This window comes from Impatiens glandulifera, chromosome 1, assembly GCF_907164915.1.
Source record: "Impatiens glandulifera chromosome 1, dImpGla2.1, whole genome shotgun sequence".
NCBI classification, from domain to species: domain Eukaryota; kingdom Viridiplantae; phylum Streptophyta; class Magnoliopsida; order Ericales; family Balsaminaceae; genus Impatiens; species Impatiens glandulifera.
In genome coordinates, this window is record NC_061862.1 from 54,562,265 (window position 1) to 54,584,476 (window position 22,212).

The window sequence follows — 22,212 nt, forward strand, 5'->3', positions numbered from 1 at the left end:
AAAACCCGAAAGTTATTTGGAAAACTCTTGGTTTTTTCCTTAAAAGAAAACCCGAGAGTTATTTGGAAAACTCTCGGTTTTTCCCCTACAAGAAAACTCGAGAGTTATTCCATTACAAGAAAATCCGAGAGTTATTTGGAAAAATCTCGGTTTTTCCTTTTAAAGAAAACCCGAGAGTTATTTGGAAAATTCTCGGTTTTTCCTTTATAAGAAAACTCGAGAGTTATTTGGAAAACTCTGGGTTTTTCCCTTACAATAAAACCCGATAGTTATTTGGAAAACTCTTGGTTTTTTCCTTAAAAAAGAAAACCTTTTTTTCCTTAAAAAAGAAAACCCCAGAGTTATTTGGAAAATCTCGGTTTTTCCCTTACAAGAAAACCCGAGAGTTATTTGAAAAACTCTTAGTTTTTCCCTTACAAGAAAACCCCGAGAGTTATTTGGAAAACTCTAGGTTTTTTCTTTATAAGAAAACTCGAGAGTTATTTGGAAACTCTCGGTTTTCCTCTTACAAGAAAACTCGAGAGTTATTTGAAAAACTCTCGGTTTTTCCTTTACAATAAAACCCGAGAGTTATTTGGAAAACTCTCGATTTTTCCTTTATAAGAAAACTCGAAAGTTATTTGGAAAACTCTTAGTTTTTCCCTTACAAGAAAACTCGAGAGTTATTTGGAAAACTCTTGGTTTTTTCCTTAAAAAAGAAAACCCGAGAGTTATTTAGAAAACTCTCGGTTTTTCCCTTACAAGAAAACCCGAGAGTTATTTAAAAAACTCTCGGTTTTTCCCTTACAAAAAAAACCCGAGAGTTATTTGGAAAACTCTCGGTTTTTCCTTTATAAGAAAACCCAAGAGTTATTTGGAAAACTCTCGGTTTTCCCCTTACAAGAAAACCCGAGAGTTATTTGGAAATCTCTCGGTTTTTCGAAAAATCGAGATTTTTCCAAATAACTCTCGGGTTTTCTTGTAAGGGAAAAACCGTGAGTTTTTCAAATAACTCTTGTGTTTTCTTGTAAGAGAAAAATCAAGAGTTTTCCAAATAACTCTCTGGTATCTAAACCGAGAGATTTACGAAATATCTCGGAAAACACTCAATTAATTTTATCGAAAGTGGCAATACCGTCGAATGTTGAGAGTTACCAAACCTCTCGGTATTATATCTATACAGACAGATATAGGGCCATTATCGAGAGATTATACTCTCAGTAATGATCCTTTTTTCACTAGTGCATGCATATTGGGTTGTTGTGCGTACAAGAAGATCCTGACAACCTAATTCAGTTTTTTGTTACAATTCTGAGCATAAACGTATTGAGCATAGTAAATTAGTTTCTCTAAACAAAATAACTATTTATGAGATTCGTCCAAGATAAATACTCTCATTGTATAAGTAATTATATTATTATACTTGAGAAAGAACAATTTTATGTCAAACTCACTCATTGAGTAGATTTTTCAAGTGATACAAAATTGTGGGTGAAAATTTTATTCATTTTCATTCTTAGAGTTAACCGTATGCATTTACAATTTTTTTTAAAGTCAATTTTATGATATATAAGGTGTTTTAATATTTAAAAACTATAAAATATATAAATTCACTTACTTAAATGGGTAGCAGGTATTCTTTATGATCGGATACACCACAAATCAAAATTGAGTATTAAAAGATTTATTTAAGTTGAAATAATAAAATAAAAATTAAATAAAGTATTACAAATGAAATAGGATGAAAACAAGTTATTGGGCCTAGTGCACATTCAGAGTTCAGACAAGTCAAGCCCTTTGAAACTTCCTAAAAGAATAATTAGTACAAAAATTACAATAAACAAAAGGAAAGAAAATGCAGCAGTTTCAGATCTTTCTAGAACTTCACTTCTCGCAGGTTCCATTCTAGACCTCTCCACCGTTCTCTCGGCTTCAAAGAAGGAAGACGATTACTAAAACCCTTTCTCTCTCCTCCCCTCGCGGTACCATATATATCTGTGTTCATTTCCGCCGTGGTCTTCACAATTCGAACTGTTTTCATCTGTTGGAGTTCTTGATCCACAAGGTATGAGTCCAATTCATGAATCTCGACTCTTTTACAGCTGCCCTTAGATCTATTGACTTTTCTCCATGGATCTGTTTATTTAAGTCTAATTACTCTGTTGATTCATTTTTTGAACAATTCTTATTCATCTTGTAGCTTTAGCATCGTTTCATACTTGCTCACATTACAAGTTCGTTCCTTTTAACCGTTTATTATGCATTGATGTGTTTAATCTTTTGTTTATTTTATCGGCTAAGCTGTTAGGTTGGACTTGAGTAGTTAGTGGGTTGTTGACATATGATGGAATGGAATGTTTGAAGTTCTGTATAATTCTGAAACTAATTTGAGTTGTGTTGTGTTGAGTATGATCAGTGGACATCTGAACTGATTATGTTTGGCCTTCTGGGAAGGATCATCCAGTTACCTTATGAAATTGTATTGATTTTGGTTATAGAGTCATCTTATTGTTTTGAATTTGCAGGCAAGTTGTTAGTGTGTTTTGCTGCAAACAAACTAGTTTGTCAGAATGAGCGTGGTTGGTTTTGACTTTGGGAATGAGAGCGGTGTTGTTGCAGTAGCAAGGCAGAGAGGAATTGATGTTGTTCTCAATGATGAATCAAACCGCGAGACTCCGGCTGTTGTTTGCTTTGGTGAAAAACAGCGATACCTTGGAATTGCTGGGGCTGCATCTAGCATGACGAATCCTAAAAATACGATTTCTCAGATAAAGCGACTTATTGGACGACGGTTTTCAGATCCTGAGCTCCAACGGGATTTGAAGTCCTTGCCTTTTGCTGTAACTGAAGGGCCTGATGGATACCCATTGGTTCATGTGAGGTATTTAGGGGAATCTAGAGCATTCACACCTACACAAATAATGGGAATGGTTCTCTCGGATCTAAAGATCATAGCACAGAAGAACTTGAATACTGCAGTAGTTGATTGCTGCATTGGAATACCAATTTACTTCACTGACCTTCAGAGGAGGGCTGTTGTAGATGCAGCTACAATTGCAGGCCTCCACCCTCTTCGATTAATTCACGAAACAACTGCAACTGCTTTGGCTTATGGAATTTATAAGACAGATTTACCTGAGAATGACCAATTGAATGTTGCATTTGTTGACATTGGGCATGCCAGTATGCAAGTTTGTATTGCCGGCTTTAAGAAAGGACAGCTCAAGGTATTAGCTCACGCATTTGACCGGTCATTGGGTGGCAGAGATTTTGATGAAGTTCTCTTTCAGCATTTTGCTGCCAAGTTTAAAGATGAATACAAGATTGATGTCTTCCAAAATGCTAGAGCTTGTCTTCGTCTTAGGGCTTCTTGTGAGAAGCTGAAGAAAATTCTAAGTGCAAACCCTATGGCACCTTTGAACATTGAGTGCTTGATGGATGAGAAAGATGTTAAAGGTGTAATTAAGAGGGACGAGTTTGAGCAAATAAGCAGTTCAATCTTGGATCGAGTCAAGAAGCCACTGGAGAAGGCTCTATCAGAAGCCAACCTTACTATTGAGAATATTTATGCAGTTGAGGTGGTTGGTTCAGGTTCACGTGTACCTGCTGTAATGAAGATATTGACAGATTTTTTCGGAAAGGAGCCACGTCGAACAATGAATGCAAGTGAGTGTGTTGCCAAAGGTAGTGCTTTGCAGTGTGCAATCCTCAGCCCAACATATAAAGTGCGCGAATTCCAGGTAGACATACTTGTCATAATCATATTAGTATGAATTCTTGCTTCATGTTCCACTATCTGATTTTTCTTTTTCTCATGAAAAGTTAGTGCTTTCTAGAATATTCCATCTTTAGTGGAATTATTTTCCTTTTTCATTTTATATCAGCATCTTTACACTTTCACTTTCACTTTCACTTTTCTTTGTTTTTCACACATCCATGCTAAGAAATCAACAACAGGGTTTAGGTCCCTGAATCCTTTGAAATTGTTTAATTTCACCCATATGAAAGATCAGAACTCTATTACCAGGACTTGCTGGAAAGATAACATGTTATGTTCTATACCATTGTAAAAGATTGAGCAAATTGTTGATTTATCTGCTGATATGGTTGATTTGAAAAATTGTCTAGGTTTTGCAATTTTGAAACATAGTAACTTATATGCTCCATTTTCTGGGAGATTAACATAAAGGGTTTTTCAAAATTGGCATACTGAATTTACTATCTGTCATTATTCTGATAGATATGATCCATAACAATATTAGGAAATGATGATGAACTATGGTTCTAAGTATTGGTTTGCTCATGATTAACTGATTGTTCAGCTGAGTAAGTATACATTTGAAATTACTTTGATCATTTAGATTATCATGCGGTGTCTGCAATGTAAAACTCCAGAAGTAAGCTCTGAAGTTTTGTTTGGCTGGGCAGCTTACTGTTATTTTTTCTTCATGGAATATTTTATGTGATAACTAACTATTTGCAATTTTCTTACTGTAATACATAGTTGGATGAGAATTTATTAGATGTCTTAACATCTCATTTTTCTTCATCTTCTCATCTTCATTCTCCACTATTATCTCAGAACTCATTAGGTTAAAAAGGAAATTGTTATCACTTCTATGTTAAAAAAGAACAGATTTTACTACATAATCATATTCTTGCAATTGAAATCATCCTTGGAAATGTTCTCACCATGTGCTGTTTGTACTTGGTTTTAGTGCTCTTCACTGAATATTATTTTTTCATACCTGATTCTGAAGGTCAACGAGAGCTTCCCATTCCCAATTGCTTTGTCCTGGAAAGGTGTAGATGCTCAAAATGGAGGTGCAGATAAGGAGCAAAGCACTATTGTTTTCCCCAAGGGTAATCTAATACCTAGTGTGAAGGCTCTCACCTTCTACCGGTCTGAGACCTTCACAGTTGATCTTCAATATGCTGATGTCAGTGAATTGCAGGCACCAGCTAAAATCAGCACATACACGGTACCGAAGTGTGACATAATAGTTTGTTCATTTTATGATCACTTCCTTCTATCAAATTATTCTTGACGTAATGTGCGCCTTAATATTAGATTGGACCTTTTCAATCAACAAATGGAGAGAGGGTTAAATTAAAGGTCAAGGCACGCCTAAATCTACATGGAATCGTTTCGATTGAATCGGCAACTGTAAGTTTCAAAATCATTCAGATTTTTAGTAGCATCATACTAATATTGAGAGTGAAATGTTTGTTAATTGTATATACTTCAATGTTTTCCTTTAGCTCATTGAAGGAGAGGAGCTTGACGTTCCAGTTGTCAAAGAACAAGTTAAGGAACCTACTAAAATGGATACTGAAGAGACTCCTAATGAAACCAATGTGAACAGTGCTGGCGATGTTGCTGAAAATGGTATTCCAGAGTCTGGAGAACCTGTTCAAATGGAAACTGATACAAAGGTAGTTGATTTTTAATTTATTGTTAAGTACTTGCTCAAACTTTCAAGTATTACATATTTTATTTAATTATTTAATACTCTGTATATGTTTTTCTTTTGAAATATAGATAGTAACAAAAACTTATTAAGAGTGTATAAAAGAAGTTAATTTGAGAGTAATGAAAAAATAGATAGAAAATAAATAACTGTTCTGAAGATGATTTAAAATATTTTCAAAAAGAGCATTAAAAGGTAATTGTAGAGAGAGTACTAAAAATTGCTTATACAAAAATGTTTTCAAAATTTTGTGTTCAACCCAAACTTATTAAAAGTTAACCCATCTTTTTTAATTCGTGGATTAACAAATCAGTTTAATTCAATTTTAAAATTATGGATTGAATTCATCCAAAGTTTGCTCACCTCTAGATATTAAGGATAGTATGGAGAGGCAGAATCATAGCAGTCATACCAAGTAAATAATGGAATATTCTTCAGATGCACTACCCAATTCCATTTCATTCATTTTTGTGTAAACAAATCTACAGGTGGATGCTCCAAAGAAAAAGGTGAAGAAAACAAATGTTCCTGTATCTGAGATAATTTATGGAGGAATGGCTCCTGCAGATGTGCAGAAGGCAGTGGAAAAGGAGTTTGAAATGGCTTTACAGGATCGCGTCATGGAAGAAACCAAGGAAAAGAAGAATGTAGTTGAGGCCTATGTTTATGACATGAGAAATAAGGTAAGATATTGAGCTAATCTGAAAACTGGTATTTTGTCACAATTACGATACATTAGAAAATTGCCAAATTAAAATTTAGAGTGTATCTTTTTTGTTTGGTACAAGATTTTCTTGTTCATATTGTAGACAAAATATTTTCTAGTCGTGATCCAAATTATAATGTATTTTTTTTGCTTCATTTGGTATAGAGATTTTTTTGGATCATGATCCAAATTATCTTATAAATCATTGTGATTTTGACATACATAACAAATGTCAATTTTTCGAAATGATAATCAGAGTGAATAACCGTCATGAATTTATACAAGTTCTTGAGCACTTTGAGCTTAACGAATTGGTTCTTCTTCCAGCTTAATGACAAGTATGAAGAGTTTGTTACTGAAACGGAGAGAGAAGCATTCATTACCAAATTGCAAGAGGTGGAGGACTGGCTATATGAAGATGGAGAGGATGAGACAAAAGGAGTGTACATTGCCAAACTTGAAGAACTTAAGAAGGTTCCTTTTATTTTTAAGTAGATTTTGAATTCTCTATCTCAACCTGGAGAGGATTTCTTTTTTGCCTAAAGTGGAAAGTCTAATTTGTAGCAAGGTGACCCTATTGAAGAGCGTTACAAGGAGCATACAGAGAGAGGACCGGTGAATGATCAGCTTGCTTATTGCGTCAATAGCTACAGAGAGGCTGCAATGTCAACTGACCCAAAATTTGATCATATTGATGTATCTGAGAAGCAAAAGGTATGAGAGATAGACATAGATGACTATAAATCTGTCTTTTGCAGACCCTAGTTTCTATAGTTATTTTGTATGATTTTGAAAGAAGAATATTTTATTTAGGAACAATTATACTCTGGACAACTGTATTATAGTATAACTATTGAAATCTTTTCTTATTCAGGTTTTGCATGAGTGTGTGGAAGCCGAGGCATGGTTGAGAGAGAAAAGGAAGCAGCAGGATGGTCTCCCCAAATATGCTCCTCCTGTTCTCCTATCAGCTGATGTGAAAAAGAAAGCTGAAGCACTTGACAGGTAATTTATACAAGGATTAAGGATTTCACATGAAGTATGTCTTTATCTTTATATATATATAGCATGTCCTTTAGGCTATGTTTGGTTGATACTTAATTGGAATTGAGAGTCGGAGTTCCAATTCTGCTGTTTGTTTGATCATTTAAACTAAGCAGTTAGAGATACACAACCTGCAAATAGAATATCTTGCCAAACATAGCTTCAAAGTCTATATACTGCTTGTCAAGGCCTTGGTCCAACACAGCAACACAAACTAAGTTATGAATATGCTTACTCATAATAATTGCAAATTTTGATTGCTTTCTGATTACAGCATATAGGTAGGTCTTGTTTCAATAGTCTGAATGGAATGGATTGGATTGGAAATGCTTCATCTGCCCAGAAAATCTCTTTTCGTTTTTCACTCTCAAGCTAATATTCATTCAAATGTTGATTATTAGTTCTTGTTCAAACAGGCTGTGCAGGCCAATAATGACTAAACCAAAACCGAAACCTGCTGCTAAGCCTGCTTCTCCGTCTGAAGGAAAAGATGAACATCCAAATGCAGAAACCAATAACAATAATAGCGAGAATTCTGCTGGTGGAGGGGAAGTACCACATGCGCCTGAGCCTATGGAAACTGCTTAAGGACTCATCATCGATATACTGTAATTTTCTTCAGATAAAGGCTACTACTAGCTAGTAGGTGAAATGGGAGAGGCTGCGAAATCATCCCATTTTTCCGGACAGTTTTTACCCTATTGATATTATTTATTTATTTTTCTGTTTGAAGAAAGAAAATCCAGACTACAAATTAAAATCACTCACACCATATATGTTTGTGATCCCAGATTGTTTTCCATACTTTTTCTTTTGTATCTTGTGCCATTTTGAGTGTACATTCATTCTTTGAAACTGGGATGTTTTTTATTTTTCATTTTTTGGTAATAAGTTATAATGATGATGATGATGATGAGACTGCATTGCCATGGGATTGAATGCTATTATTTAATTGGTTAATGTATGATGTTTGGATATCTTCTGATATTCTGATGTGAGTTTTTGCAACTTTTTGTTTGTAAGCTTTCTATAGTTTTTTTTAAAAAAAAAAAAATTGAGGAATTCTAATGATTCTTCAATTTTAATGGTTTTTTTATCACTGTCATGGTTCCAATGCTTTCTTTGGCCTAGTGAACAGGATAAGAGATAAGAGCTTGTTTTTTGGGAACAAAATAGAAGCTATGGAAATAGGTATTAAAATGAGTTATTTTTGTAAGTTATGAGACAGAATGTTATGGAAATAGGTATTGAAATGAGTTATTTTTTTAAGTAATGAAACAAATAATGCTTCTTAAATGATGGGTCTAATTGATTAGATTAATGAACTATGAAAAAATAATGTTAAATTGGATATATTTGTGAAATTTAAATACTATAATTAAATTGTTATTAAGCCTAACACATAAATTTGGAAATAGTTAATTCTTTAAATCTTAGCTTAGATGAGAGGTTAACTATTTAAATAAATTTTAAGATTTTAAAAATCGTACAATTTTTAAGATAACTAGGGACCAACTCATTATGTTTTATTTGTTTCATTTCTTATTTTTAGGTCCCAAACATGATTGAAACGGTGTTTAGAATTATCCAAATAGGTGGCTTTCTATATTACAGGACGCCACCCGTAAATGTTGTTGGACTCCGTGATCTCGGAGGAGTCGTTGAAAAGACTTGACCTAAATAAACACTTTGTTTTAAGATTCATCATTAAGTTGTAGTTAATTAGGTAACCTTATATTATGGAAAAGATTTGTATAATATTATATATTACTTACTTTATATATTGATATTGATGTCATGTTATGATGTTTCCTGATTTGTTATTTTGTGTGAAGTTTGTCATTTCTACCTAATTTTTCAGGTTGGAAAGATAATTTTTAAGCTAATTTTGAATAATAATAATGGATGCAGGGCCGTTTCGTTCATTTTTGGGACCCTGGGCGATCTAAGATTTGGGGCCTAAATTTTGAATTCAAAAACAATATTTAATAAAAAAAAATATATGATTCGAGAATGATTTCAAAGATCTAATTAAACTTTTGAGTCACTATTGAGAGAAGGATTTTAGAGAGAGAAAGACAGTAGAAAGAAACATAAAACTTAATTTATTTATTTTTATATTATTGCATAAAAAAAAATTTAACCTTCTTAATTTTGGGGCCTGTGCGGTGGCCCATCTTGCCCACCCTAATAGCCAGCCCTGAATGGATAGGCATGGCATAGGCATAGGCATAGGCATAGACATTCTGTTGATATGCCTATTTATTTGATCAAAAGGTCTTATGAAGAGTGAGGTCAATGAAAGATGATCCATCTACTTATAATTCAATGAGCAGCAGCTAGACATTGTTTTTTGATAATTTGAATTGGGATACTAATAATTACTCATTTAATTATTGGCATTTGATCACTTGGAATGGAAGATGGTGTTATTGCAATGGGTTTTTAGATGGAGGATTCACAAGCATAACACCTAATATAGAGACTTTCACAGCAATGAAATGAAAAGCATAATTCAGATTCTCCATTCTAATTAACTGATCAGTTGTCAAATACACTAAATTCAAGATGCATGTCATCTTTTAGTTTCTTCATCAGGCACCGGGAACCAACCAAACCAATACCAGACAGACATGCATGATAGAGCTATTATTATTACTAGAGATAAATCTGTTGACATTCTTTCTTCCAAATGTGGGTCGACTCAAATGTCAATTAATTATAAGCTCATTCATGATCCAAAATGGGTGGAATTTCTAACCCATCAATTGCTTAAATTGTTATAAGAATGGTGAAAAAATTAATGTTATTACTTCTCAAAATGAATCTATGTTGTTTCTCAAGTGGGAGTCCGCTAGTAGGCTAGCTAGTTAATTAAATTGTAAGTTTATATGATTGCAAAATTTAAGAGTTTATTTATATCTTCAACCAAAATTGAGGATCTTTAATTTTATCCAATTAGGTTAAAAGGGTAAGGAAAGAAAGAGGTGGACATGATTAATTAGTTAGATGAGTGTGTGAATGATGATTAATTAAAGAAATCTTAATTAAAATCACTGCATTAATCTGTTTTTTTGGTCATTAATTATGTTAATAACTAAGAGCCTCAATAATTAATAGTAAGAAAGAGATAGCTACCACTCACAACATAATTAATTAGATTTCTTTTTTTTAAAATGTGGGGTTATAATATCTAATCAAATATAGCTCACTTTTTAGTTGAAAATAAAATAATTTGTATAAAATAAAATGTCACAATAATCACAATATTATTTTATTCAAGTGGTTTTTAGTATACATATAACTATAACTATATATATGAAACCATCAATTTACATTGGAAAAAAATACATTAATCACTTTTTTAAAGTGCTTTCATTTTAAATTAGGAATCACAAATAATAATATAAGTATTAGTATTCAAGGAATCACTATTTTAGCTTATATTATTTTAAAATTTCATTCATAATATTTAAATTAATTTGAAGGGTACAATGGTCATTTTGCTATCAATAATCAATCAAAAGTATACTATTTTTTTCTTTTTAGCAAAAGTCAAGGGTTGTGGTTTTGAATTTGTCCTATTGAAATCTAGACCATATAATTCAATTTTTTTCTAATGCATTAGAAAGTAAAAAGATAATTATTTGGATGTTTTTTGTTTTGTTTACAGGGGACTAAATACGAGGATGCACCTAAAAGCCAAAAGCGAATGAAAAATTGGATTTAGAGATTTGATGATGAACGGTGCGTATTCTACCCAATTGGGTGCGGGTGCTTTGTCAAGTTATGCTAGGGCTTCGAGTTTGGTGTTGTTTGTACTGCTTTGCTATTTTCAGAGTAAGATAATTGATAGGCAGTGCCGGCCCTGAGTTTTGGGATGTCCCAGTCTAAAAAAAACGTCAATTTTGCCAGCTAAAAAAATGATTAAAAAAACGGTTTTTGTGAGGTTAGAACTCAATGATAGGTGCATGCGTATCGTTTTTTCTTCTTTACTAGTTGATTGTACAGCTATGGTGTTTCCTTCTGTATTTCCTCTATCCAGCTCTCTAACATTTATTTTAGAGATTTGATAAACACAACGAAGAGTTAGCGAAAGCAAGGCCACGAATCCTACGTGGCCTTGCCAGCTAGGAGAGAGAAAAAAAATTCTGTAAGTCTCCTCTTTCACCAATAGGGTTTCATATTTCTGCATTTCTTTCTCTCTCTGAAACGCATCATTTATTTGTCTTCTCGGCCGGCTGTATTTATTTCTTTCTCCGGTTGCATTTATTGCTTTTTTCCGGCTGCATTTACTTCTCCATGGTATCTTTCTTAAGGATCTTTATTTTTTTTATAGATCTAGGGTCTAGATTTTACAGATCTAGGGTTTACATTTTACAGATGTATTTATTTCAGAACTGTTTGAACTTTCAGGAAACCGAAGCACCGAACATGAACAATCCAGTAGATGAAGAACATAACCTGAACAGATCCACCCCTGTTGAACCCGAAAGGTACCCAATTTGTATAAAAAATCTACATTTCAATGTGTCAAAATGTCCCGAAATAGGTGGTTTTGGGACAAGAAATGGTCTTTTCTTGTCCCGAAATGGTCCTTCCTTGTCCCGCAATGTGTGGTTTCGGGACAAGAAATGTTGTATTTCGGGACAAAAACTGTTGTGTTTCGGGACCCGAAATGGGTGGTTTCGGGACAAGAAAGGGTCATTCCTTGTCCCGAAACCATTTCGGGACAAAAATTGTTGTGTTTTTCAGGACCCGAAATGGGTGGTTTCGGGACTAAAATTGTTAAGTTTTTCGGGACCCGAAATGGGTGGTTTCGGAACAAGATTGTTAAGTTTTTCGGGACTAAAATTGTTAAGTTTTTTGGGACCCGAAATGGGTGGTTTCGGGACAAGAAATGGTCATTCCTTGTCCCGAAACCACCCTTTTCGGGACATAAATTGTTGTGTTTCGGGACCTGAAATATGTGGTTTCAGGACCCGAAATATGTGGTTTCGGGACCCAAAGTGTGGTTTCGGGACTCGAAAGTGTGGTTTCGGGACCCGAAAGTGAGGCTTTGGGACCCGTAAGTGTGGTTTCGGGACCCGAATTTAGGGACTTTTTTCTTACTGTTGCACTTATATTTTGCAGTCACATTCCTAGTGTTGGAATGACATTTTCCTCGGAAGAACAACTTCTTGAATTTTACACATCATATGCCCACTTAACTGGATTCGGCATTACCAAGTTAGGGAGCAAAAATGTTGGTGGTAAGAGAAAATACTTCAGCGTTGGTTGTGCCAAGAGTTTTATGAAAGAATCGAAGTCCAAAAATAAGTTTCATCAGCCTAGACCATTAACGAAGACAGATTGTAAAGAAAAGATTAATGTTGTTGTTCGAAATGAAGGGGAATATGTGATAACAAGTATTTCTCTTGAGCACAACCATACATTAAGCCCTAAGAGAATACGTCATGTTAGATCCTACAAAGTAATTGACGGAAATGTAAAGAGAAGATTGGATACAAACGATGAAGCTGGAATAACTGTGGCTAAAACATTTCAATCACTTGTAGTTGAAGCTGGAGGGTATGAAAACATGTCTTTCGATGAGAGGACATGTAGAAATTATGTTACAGAAGCACGAAGGTTGAGGTTAGGGAGTGGGGATGCTGAAGCACTCACTAATTATTTCTTAAGAATGCAAACCAGGAACTCAAACTTCTTCTACCTTATTGATTTGGACGAGGAATCCCGAATTAAAAACGTGTTTTGGGAAGATGGTAGGTGTAGGGCTGCCTTTGAAGATTTTTATGATGTTATCTCTTTCGATACAACCTATTTGACAAATCGCTATGACATGCCTTTCGCTCCGTTTGTTGGTGTTAATCATCATGGTCAATCCATTTTGCTTGGATGTGGGTTATTGTCAAGTGAATATTCAAATTCTTTCACATGGTTGTTTAGAACTTGGTTGGAATGTATGCATGATAGACCTCCAAATGCCATAATCACAGACCAATGTCGATCCATGGCGATTGCAATTGAGAAGGTATTTCCTAAAACTCATCATCGATTTTGTTTGTGGCATATAATGAAGAAACTTCCTATAAAACTTGGAAGCCATACTGAATACCATCTAATAAAGAAGAGGCTGAAAAACATTGTATACAATTCCATAAATATTCAACAATTCGAAGAGGATTGGAATAGACTAATTGAAGATTATCAGTTGGAAGATAATGTTTGGTTGAAATCTTTGTATTTGGAAAGATCTAAATGGATACTTGTTTATGTCAAAGGACAATTTTGGGCCGGGATGTCAACATCTCAACGGAGTGAAAGTATGAACGCCTTCTTTGATGACTACGTGCAGTCCAAAACATCCCTCAAACAATTTGTCGAGCAATATGATAGGGCTCTGTTGAGAAATATCGAGAGAGAAAAGAAATTGGATTTCCAATCGTTTAATTCTTTGATACCAACTGTTAGTGGATTTGCCTTCGAAAGGCAATACCAAAACTTATACACTCTAGATATATTTAGATTGGTTCAAGAAGAAGTTAGAGGTTTGATGTTGTGCGACATCTCAGCCATTGAAGAGGAAGGTTCAGTTTGTATATTTAGAGTTGAGGAAATCATGTTGGGGGTTAATGGAGAACATGTAAGAGATGTTTCTTACAAAGTACATTACACCGAAAAGGATTGCAATGTGAAATGTCAATGTCGATTGTTTGAGTTCAGAGGTATTTTGTGTAGGCATATCATGGCTGTGTTGAAAAGAATGAGAGTGAATGAGGTACCAATATATTATATAATGGACCGGTGGCGTAAAGATATTAAGCGTGGGTATCAAAATATCACCAACATTTATGATTCAGATATGTCCGTGGAAGAAAAAAAAACGTCACAATAGTCTAACTCGATTGATGCAAGAGGTTCAACAAGTTGGAGTAAAATCGGAAGTCAGTTGTTCTTTTTGGATGAACGGAATAAAAGACTTGATGGAACAGTTTATGTCACTTAATCATGGAAGCACTGAAGCATCTAAAGACTAAAGCACAGAAGCATCTCCATCTCCATTTCAATCTCCCGCTACATCCATTTTGATACACTCTCCCAAAAAAGTTAGAAGTCAAGGACGACCACCAACAAAGATGAAACAATCTTTAATTGAAAAAATCCCCAAGATTTCGAGATCAAAAAAGAAGGGAAATACGACCACAACATCTACAGTTTTGGATTCAACACAACAACAATGGAATGATCCACTTTCAACTCAATTATCCTTCACATCACTTTTGTCCTCTCAAGTATATGTGGAAGATAATGCGTGTGGGGATAACATTCAACGAAGATAGTACTTATTTTGATCATGTTGTAACTTTGAATATTTTTACATTTTTATCATGTTAATCATTTTTAACGAAGATAGTACTTATTTGATCATGTTGTTGTCACTTATTTTTAACAAAGTATAACCAAGTTAAAACAAGTTAAAAACCAAGAGAAAAGAAGTTAAAAGTCTAAATTCTGGGTCCCGAAACACCCTATTTCGGGTCCCGAAACCACCCTTTTCGGGTCCCGAAACAACACATTTCGGGTCCCGAAACAACATTTCGGGTCCCGAAACACCCTATTTCGGGTCCCGAAACCACCCTTTTCGGGTCCCGAAACAACCCTTTTCGGGTCCCGAAACAACACTTTTCGGGTCCTGAAACAACACATTTCGAGTCCTGAAACAATATATTTCGGGTCCCGAAACACCATTTCGGGTCCCGAAACAACATTTCGGGTCCCGAAACAACATTTCGGGTCCCGAAACAACATTTTGGGTCCCGAAACACCCTATTTCGGGATCCGAAGTGGTGTTTCGGGACCCGAAATAGGGTGTTTTTAACTTAGTTTATAATTGTTTTAACTTAGTTTATACTTGGTTTTTAACTTAGTTTATACTTGGTTTTTAACTTGTTTTAACTTAGTTTATACTTGTTTTAACTTAGTTTATACTTGTTTTAACTTAGTTTATACTTGGTTTTTAACTTGTTTTAACTTAGTTTATACATGATTATAATTGAAGACAAGAAAATAATTGAAGACAAAAAATGTACTAAATTAATTAAGATTTGCTCTTTATATACATCTTATACGTTTCAGGACACTCTACTTTTAAAATGTCTACAAACTTCTATAAGATGTTCTTGATATTTTTGTTTAAGTTTGAACGGATGATCATTGCAGTGTATTTGACTCGCAATGCTTCAAGCATTCCCCTTGCCTATAGAAAATTATAATTCAGCGGTTATTAGAGATTTGTAAAACAAATAAAATGTGAAAATATGTAACTTACATTTTCTATCGTTATACCACACTCCCAATTTGTTGCATCGCCCATGTAACTATGAATATGTCTCATACAATATATTCCGCAATCCGTTTTATTTGAACTGTCTTGCCAAGGTAATTTTAAAACATTAAACGGGAATTGGGCAATTTTGGATGCGATCCCTTGGTCGATAGTTTGGAAGTAGTCCACAACGTTTTGTACCTGTTTTACCAAAGAAGTTAATAAACACTTTCAAAATATGTTTTGAAGTCAATACATTATGTGTAAAAAAGACTTCAACATTACCAGTTGCCGAGTTGTGACATATTTATCATCCCATTCTATATCTGGGTCCAGTGGGAGGTTGTCGATGACTTCAATTGCTTGGTTTCGCATATTGATGACAACCACATAATAGTGATTTTCATATAAAATTGGGAAACATATCTGCAAAAATATCACCAAGATTCAGATGACACATATGATCAAAGATCAGATAATATATAAAAAATTGGACTTACCAGATTAGCAGTTTTCATGTCTTCGGGAGTTAATTCGAAAATTCTCATTTCTTCAATCATTCTTTCAATAAAAAGGTCTTTCGTTCTCCAAAAGTCCTGCAAATGAAATCAACATGACAATAAGAGATAATTGGTTTAAACAACAATGAAAGATATAGAGACTTACAGAAACGACTGTCGAAAAAACTATTTTCGCGACGGAAGTTGATTTGCAGTGATCAGTGAGCATGTTTGCCCACGCATCAATAATCCCACTTTCAACATGGCATTCATTTTTCATTGATTGAAATTGCTCTATGTTGATATTGGTAAGCTCGGATACATAAAATACTTCCTTACTGAAACCAGATAAAGAAGAAAACAAGTTAAAAATCAAACTTTCGGGTCCTGAAACCACCCTTTTCGGGTCCCGAAACAACACATTTCAGGTCCCGAAATCACCCCTTTTGGGTCCCGAAACACCATTTCGGGTCCCAAAAACACCCATTTCGGGTCCCGAAACAACCCATTTCGGGTCCCGAAACCACCCATTTCAGGTCCTGAAACCACCCATTTCGGATCCCGAAACCACACTTTCGGGTCCCGAAACCACCCTTTCGGGACCATTAATTCAGCAGAACATGATTTAACAAACATGAAACTATGAAATCTTGATTTACCTCGAATTCGAATCACCTGCATAAATGAATCCCACAACGACTTCATCTCGGTATTCTAACATGACATAATCGAAGAACACTTCATTTCTTTGCTTGTTCTTCTTCATATATTCAGATTGAAGGCGTGCTGGAAGTTCCATGATATGTATGGGATATTTCTTATGTTTTTTGGAAGCAACCAATTCTCTTCCCGCGACATCATGAATTTGGGCAGGCTCGATGATCTTCGTCGGCTTGTTCTGCGTCATGTATGGAGATTTAAAGAGTGCTGGAATTTTCATAAGTCGCACGGGATTTCTCCTTCTTTTTCTTGGAGACCCATCTTTTCCAGGTACTTCATCTTCATCTTCCTCTTCGAGAACACTCTTTTGACCCACCTCTTTTTCAGGAATGGCCTCATTTTGACCCACCTCTTTTTGACCGGCATTAGTGTGAGCCCCCTCAGTGTGAGCCCCCTGATCGTTTACCCCATCATCTTCAGTGGGTGTTCGATCTTTGAAGTATCTATGCATGGCATCCCTAAAAGGTTTATTTGTGTCCATTGCTCTATAAATTATGTGGATGGCGTTGTCATACATTGGCGTTGCATCCCAGCCTGAAGTTAAAGATTCCAGTCTTCTCGTGGCTTTTTCAATAAACAACGTACATTTAGCAATCTATGCCAAATTCTCTGTAAAACTCAGTTTATCAACGTCCGGAGCTGACGTGTTAATAGGTGTTATATTCATAGGTGGTAGGCCTTCATTCATATATCTCGTTGGTTCTGACCTCTTCCTAGGTGGTGACCTCTTCCGAGGTGGTGACATATTCCTAGGTTCTGCTGCTGTTGCCGCCGCCACCTTTGGGGTCTCAGACACCTCCTCGTTCTCCTCCTCCTCGTTCTCCCCCACATCATTATCCTCCTCATCGTTCTCCCCCCACATCCCCGGTAGTGGAATTCGTCCCACAACGCTTCCGCGTCCGAATCCTCTATTTTCCAACTCCGTATCCAGCCTAAACTTCAACGTCGTGTCATTCCAACATGACAGTATTGGAAATCGACGGTCATTAACTCCTCCCAGTTGAGGGTTGCTCACCCTATACACGTAGCACAACTGAAAACAAACATATGTTAATTAAAACCAATTATTTTTGTAAATAGAGAACTTAATTAGTGATAACTTACAATAAGGAACGTCTGTGGTCCTTGGAAATGTCGTTTTTCATTCTCCTTCACTTTTGCGCATAATTGAACTAATCATTCAAGTACAAATTTGCACCAATTGAACTTCTTGATATTATGAACATCTGAAATAGATTTCAGAATTCTATACCTGCAAGTGAAAAAAACATATTTCAGGATTAATTAACATGTCATATAAGTTGTCATGCAAATGAAATAACAGAAATGAGATATACCTGGATAGTTGACCTAGGTGATCACACCAGAGAAAGCAACTGACAACAAATAATACGAAGTCTATCTTAAAATTGTTGTCAGCAACTTTGTTCTCAATCATTTTTGTCGGCATAACAGTCACTAAAGGAGCGTCATTAAGAGGGTTACCCCATCGAGTCCTAAATGCCTTCAGTTTGTCATCAGTCTCGTTATTCTGATATTCTACAATGTCCAACTCCCCTCTAGGGAGACCCAATATCATTTCAACATCTTCTTCTTCGATTTTCACTTCCTCGCCATTCTCTAGAGTGAAAGAATATTTATCACAGTCAAACTGCCTGACTAGATAACGAGATATCTCCCCGGGGCATTTTGAAAGCGATAATGAAAGTAGATGGTCAAAGCCTATTGACTTCACAGCCTCCTTTTGATCATTAGACAGTAGTTGCAGAAGATTGAAAAGCCCAAAAGAAGATGTCCTAGTTAAAAAAAGGTTGTGGGGGGCTACTTTGGGAGCTGCTGCTCTGGGGGATTTCGGAACTAATTTGGGAGCTTTTGGGGATTTGGGAACTTCTTTGGGAACTACTGCTTCTTGGGCATTCCTTTTACGTTTATTTGCCCTACAAAAACAAAAGATAAACATTTAAAAACCATGAAGCAGATAATCAGATAAACATTTAAAATCCAATATCAACTCATTTCGGGTCCCGAAACACCCTATTTCGGGTCCTAAAACACCCTATTTCGGGTCCCGAAACCATACTTTCGGGACCCATAACAGCCAATCAAATCAAAATCCCATCTTCGGGTTCCGAAACCACACTTTTAGGACCCATAACAGTCATACATTACAAAATCGGATTTTCGGGTCCCGAAACCACACATTTCGGGTCCTGAAACAACACATTTCGGGTCCTGAAACCACCCATTTCGGGTCCCGAAACCACGCTTTCGGGACTCATAACAGCTAAACATATCAAAATTCCATTTTCGGGTCCCGAAACCACACTTTCAAGACCCATAATAGCCATACATTACAAAATCGGATTTTCGGGTCCCGAAACCACACATTTCGGGTCCCGAAACAACACATTTCGGGTCCCGAAACAACACATTTCGGGTCCCGAAACCACCCATTTCGGGTCCCGAAACCACGCTTTCGGGACTCATAAGCCAAACATATCAAAATTCAATTTTCGGGTCCCAAAACAACACATTTCGGGTCCCGAAACAACACTTTCGGGTCCCGAAACAACACATTTCGGGACCCTTCATTCAAAAAACATATCAAAATCAAATTTCTGTACTATATAATCATACTTTCGGGTCCCCGAAACAACACTTTCGGGACCCATAACAGCCAAACATATCAAAAATCACATAAATCATCACATAGAAGCAAATACACACAAAATAATCAACCATTTCTATCGTTCAAATAATTAGAATCAGCAGAATCATAAAAATCCATAACCCTAACCCTAACCCTAACCGCAAAAACCTAAACGGTCTTCAAATCATCAAAATATTCTAGGATTCTAAAGGAGAAGATGTTATTTACCTTGTCTTTGGAGATTTTGGAGTTTTGCATGGAGATGTACCTGGACCACCAGCCTAAAAAAGAGAAATGATATTCACGAATGCAGACAGTGAAGTGAACAGAAATACCCGAAGGAGAAAACCTACCATTTTCGATCGAAAAAAGAAGATGAATAAAGTTGAAGAAGTCGGGGATGCCGCCGGAGAGAAAAATCGCCAGAGAAAAATCGTCTGAGAAAAATCGCCGAAAGTGGTAAATGAAAAGAAGAAAGAGAGAGGAAAGAAGAAAGAGGAAACTGAAACGTTTTTCTTTTTTTTCTTTTTTCTTTTTTATTTTTTTTGGCTTTTTCTCTCTCCTAGCTGGCAAGGCCACGTAGATTCGTGGCTTTACTTTCGCTATATATTCGTTGAGAATATCATTTTCCTTTATTTTAATACATTTCAACCCTTTTGCTAAGATCCAAATTTGTGCATAATAGTAACTTAGCTAATCATTTATGTTGTAACTAACCTTAAAAGATGAATAATCTTCTCCTAGTTTAAAACCTATTTGGATGATTATGAGAATTTGAGTTATGTTCTTGTGCATATTTGAGGCAAATAGGTTTGTAAACAATTCCAATTTCTACTCCCCAATAAGTTTGTCAGACTAATGATCACTTTTTGAGTTCCATTCTCAATACCCAATACTTTTTATTTGTATTTACACTGGTTAAATTATGTGTTTCAGTGAGCCTAAGGTGCAACGAAATTGATCATGACGACCATTCCTTAAAATCGAGCTTGTATGTAATTGGCAGTTTCCTTTTCTCAGGCTTTTGCAAATTGATTCAATTAAATGTTACATTTTTACTTCATTATAGGAGAGGTTAAGCTTATATGAAGACAAATTAAAGCGGCTCAAGTAAAGGTAATTTACTGTCAGTAGATATCTCTATAACTTATAAAGTTTCAAATTGTCGGACTGCTTATAATCGATCTTTAGGTTTCAGCTGTCCATATTAGACAAGATCGCCAGGAAAGATGCTTTAGAATGTTAACTTTGTTAAACCTTGAGAATTAACTTAAAAGTGTTCAAGAATTTGTTTTCATATCAAGATTATTCTACTAAGCACATTAATTTGTTTTTTAGAACCTATAAATTTGGATCATAACAAATTTTCACTGCCATTTATGTCTCCTAATGCATTTAATTTATTTTTCAGGGATGCTACATCAGCATATATCATTGTAAAATCATCTTAGACAGACTCCATATGATATGCTCAATGGACAGGATTCAACGTTGATTGAAGGAAGAAAGGCACGAGTTGCCGCAAGATCTGCTGAATGGACCATTAACTGTGATGAATGATAGACTATCATTCAGAAATTTAGAGGTATACAGTATATTCAATAGTTTAGAAGTATGTGCATAAGTTGTTTTTAGAAAAGGTAATATCACTATGTTTATTGCATGATGAAAAGAAAGTTAAGTATCGTGACAAATGATGAGATAATATGTTTTAAACCGTTAAAATATTGTTGTTACTCAAAAATAGATCTGATTGTATTAATGATTATGGTTGATGAATTTTGTAGCATTTGTACTTTGTTATAGATGAAATGTGATGTCTAGTTGGCATAACATTATGTGGCAACAAGAGGTGGATATCCCCCAGGCCTCTATGAGGTTCTGGGTTCGAGCCCGTCAGGCAGCAAGTTTTGCGCCTGGTTAATTGGTTACGTATGTTTGTGGGCTATGTACTTAACCCGCGGGGATTAGTCGCACTCCATAGGAATAGCGGAACCCAGCATTCTCAAAAAAAAATATATATATAACAATGGTTTGATGTTATTATTTGTTGATTTGCGAGATTTCAGGGGTTGCTTTTGACCTATATTCATGTTTTTTTTGCTCTTCGATTATTCCTCATAGTCTTAAAGGATCTAGATGAGTAGGTTATTTTTTTATTCTGTAAACCTTGCTGGAAAAAAATTGTTGCTGTAGACTTGAAACTAATCAATGTATGTGAATTAGGGAAATGTGTTCTGGAACATGAGCTTAGAAGTTTGTTTCATAGAGATGAAATGGTGCGATAGCAAGACGCCAAGGCAGATTCTTTTTTCTTTTTTTTTTGAAAAAAGGTCCTTCTATACCGATTGATTATATTCTAATCGTTATTACCCTATACCGATTGGTTAAAGTCCAATCTGCATGTCTTGAATTTGTAATACCGAGAGAGTTTATACAAATTGGTGTCGATTGGATTACATCCCCGGTATTACCCTATACAATCATTTATTTACTATTTATCAATACAATTATAAAGTTTAAATTTACTACAATATTAATAATTTTTATTCAACCAAAAACATCTAATTCCTAGCTACTACCCTCCAGCGTCTTCTTTTGAGTCTAAAAAGAAATTAATAACCTCAGCTGATCATATTGTCAAGTATATTTTGTGTATATATAATTGTGTTTCATGAATCATGAGCATATAAATATAATATTTAGTGTAGGGCAAGGTGAGCAAAAAGTGAGTTTGATGAATTACTATGTAGATGGCCTGGAAGATCCGAGATTCAAATTCACAAGAAAACTCGCATTCATTTCATACGTTA

At 35.2% G+C, this 22,212-nt stretch overlaps 1 protein-coding gene and 1 long non-coding RNA gene across 2 annotated transcripts; both read left to right on the top strand.

Annotated features, from left to right (window-relative positions):
• Nucleotides 1-1,860: 1,860 nt before the first annotated feature.
• Nucleotides 1,861-8,187, top strand: LOC124940149 (heat shock 70 kDa protein 14-like). Its single transcript, XM_047480635.1, has 10 exons — nt 1,861-2,044; nt 2,505-3,719; nt 4,740-4,961; nt 5,051-5,146; nt 5,242-5,415; nt 5,939-6,133; nt 6,484-6,630; nt 6,721-6,870; nt 7,031-7,161; nt 7,617-8,187. The coding sequence occupies exons 2-10, from the start codon at nt 2,550-2,552 to the stop codon at nt 7,786-7,788; spliced, it is 2,457 nt and encodes an 818-aa protein (XP_047336591.1). The 5' UTR covers nt 1,861-2,044; nt 2,505-2,549; the 3' UTR covers nt 7,789-8,187.
• Nucleotides 8,188-20,036: 11,849 nt separating this feature from the next.
• LOC124940176 lies at nt 20,037-21,860 on the top strand. The gene is made up of 2 exons (XR_007099443.1): nt 20,037-20,984; nt 21,626-21,860. It is a non-coding gene; the product is annotated as an uncharacterized LOC124940176 (long non-coding RNA).
• The last annotated feature ends 352 nt before the right edge of the window (nt 21,861-22,212 follow it).

Excerpts from the sequence above, each read along its gene's own strand:
- LOC124940149 (XM_047480635.1), top strand. The coding sequence starts at position 2,550 with ATGAGCGTGGTTGGTTTTGACTTTGGGAATGAGAGCGGTGTTGTTGCA. Across the intron at positions 5,147-5,241 it reads TTTCGATTGAATCGGCAACT|CTCATTGAAGGAGAGGAGCT; the intron begins GTAAGTTTCAAA and ends GTTTTCCTTTAG. Across the intron at positions 6,631-6,720 it reads AACTTGAAGAACTTAAGAAG|CAAGGTGACCCTATTGAAGA; the intron begins GTTCCTTTTATT and ends TCTAATTTGTAG.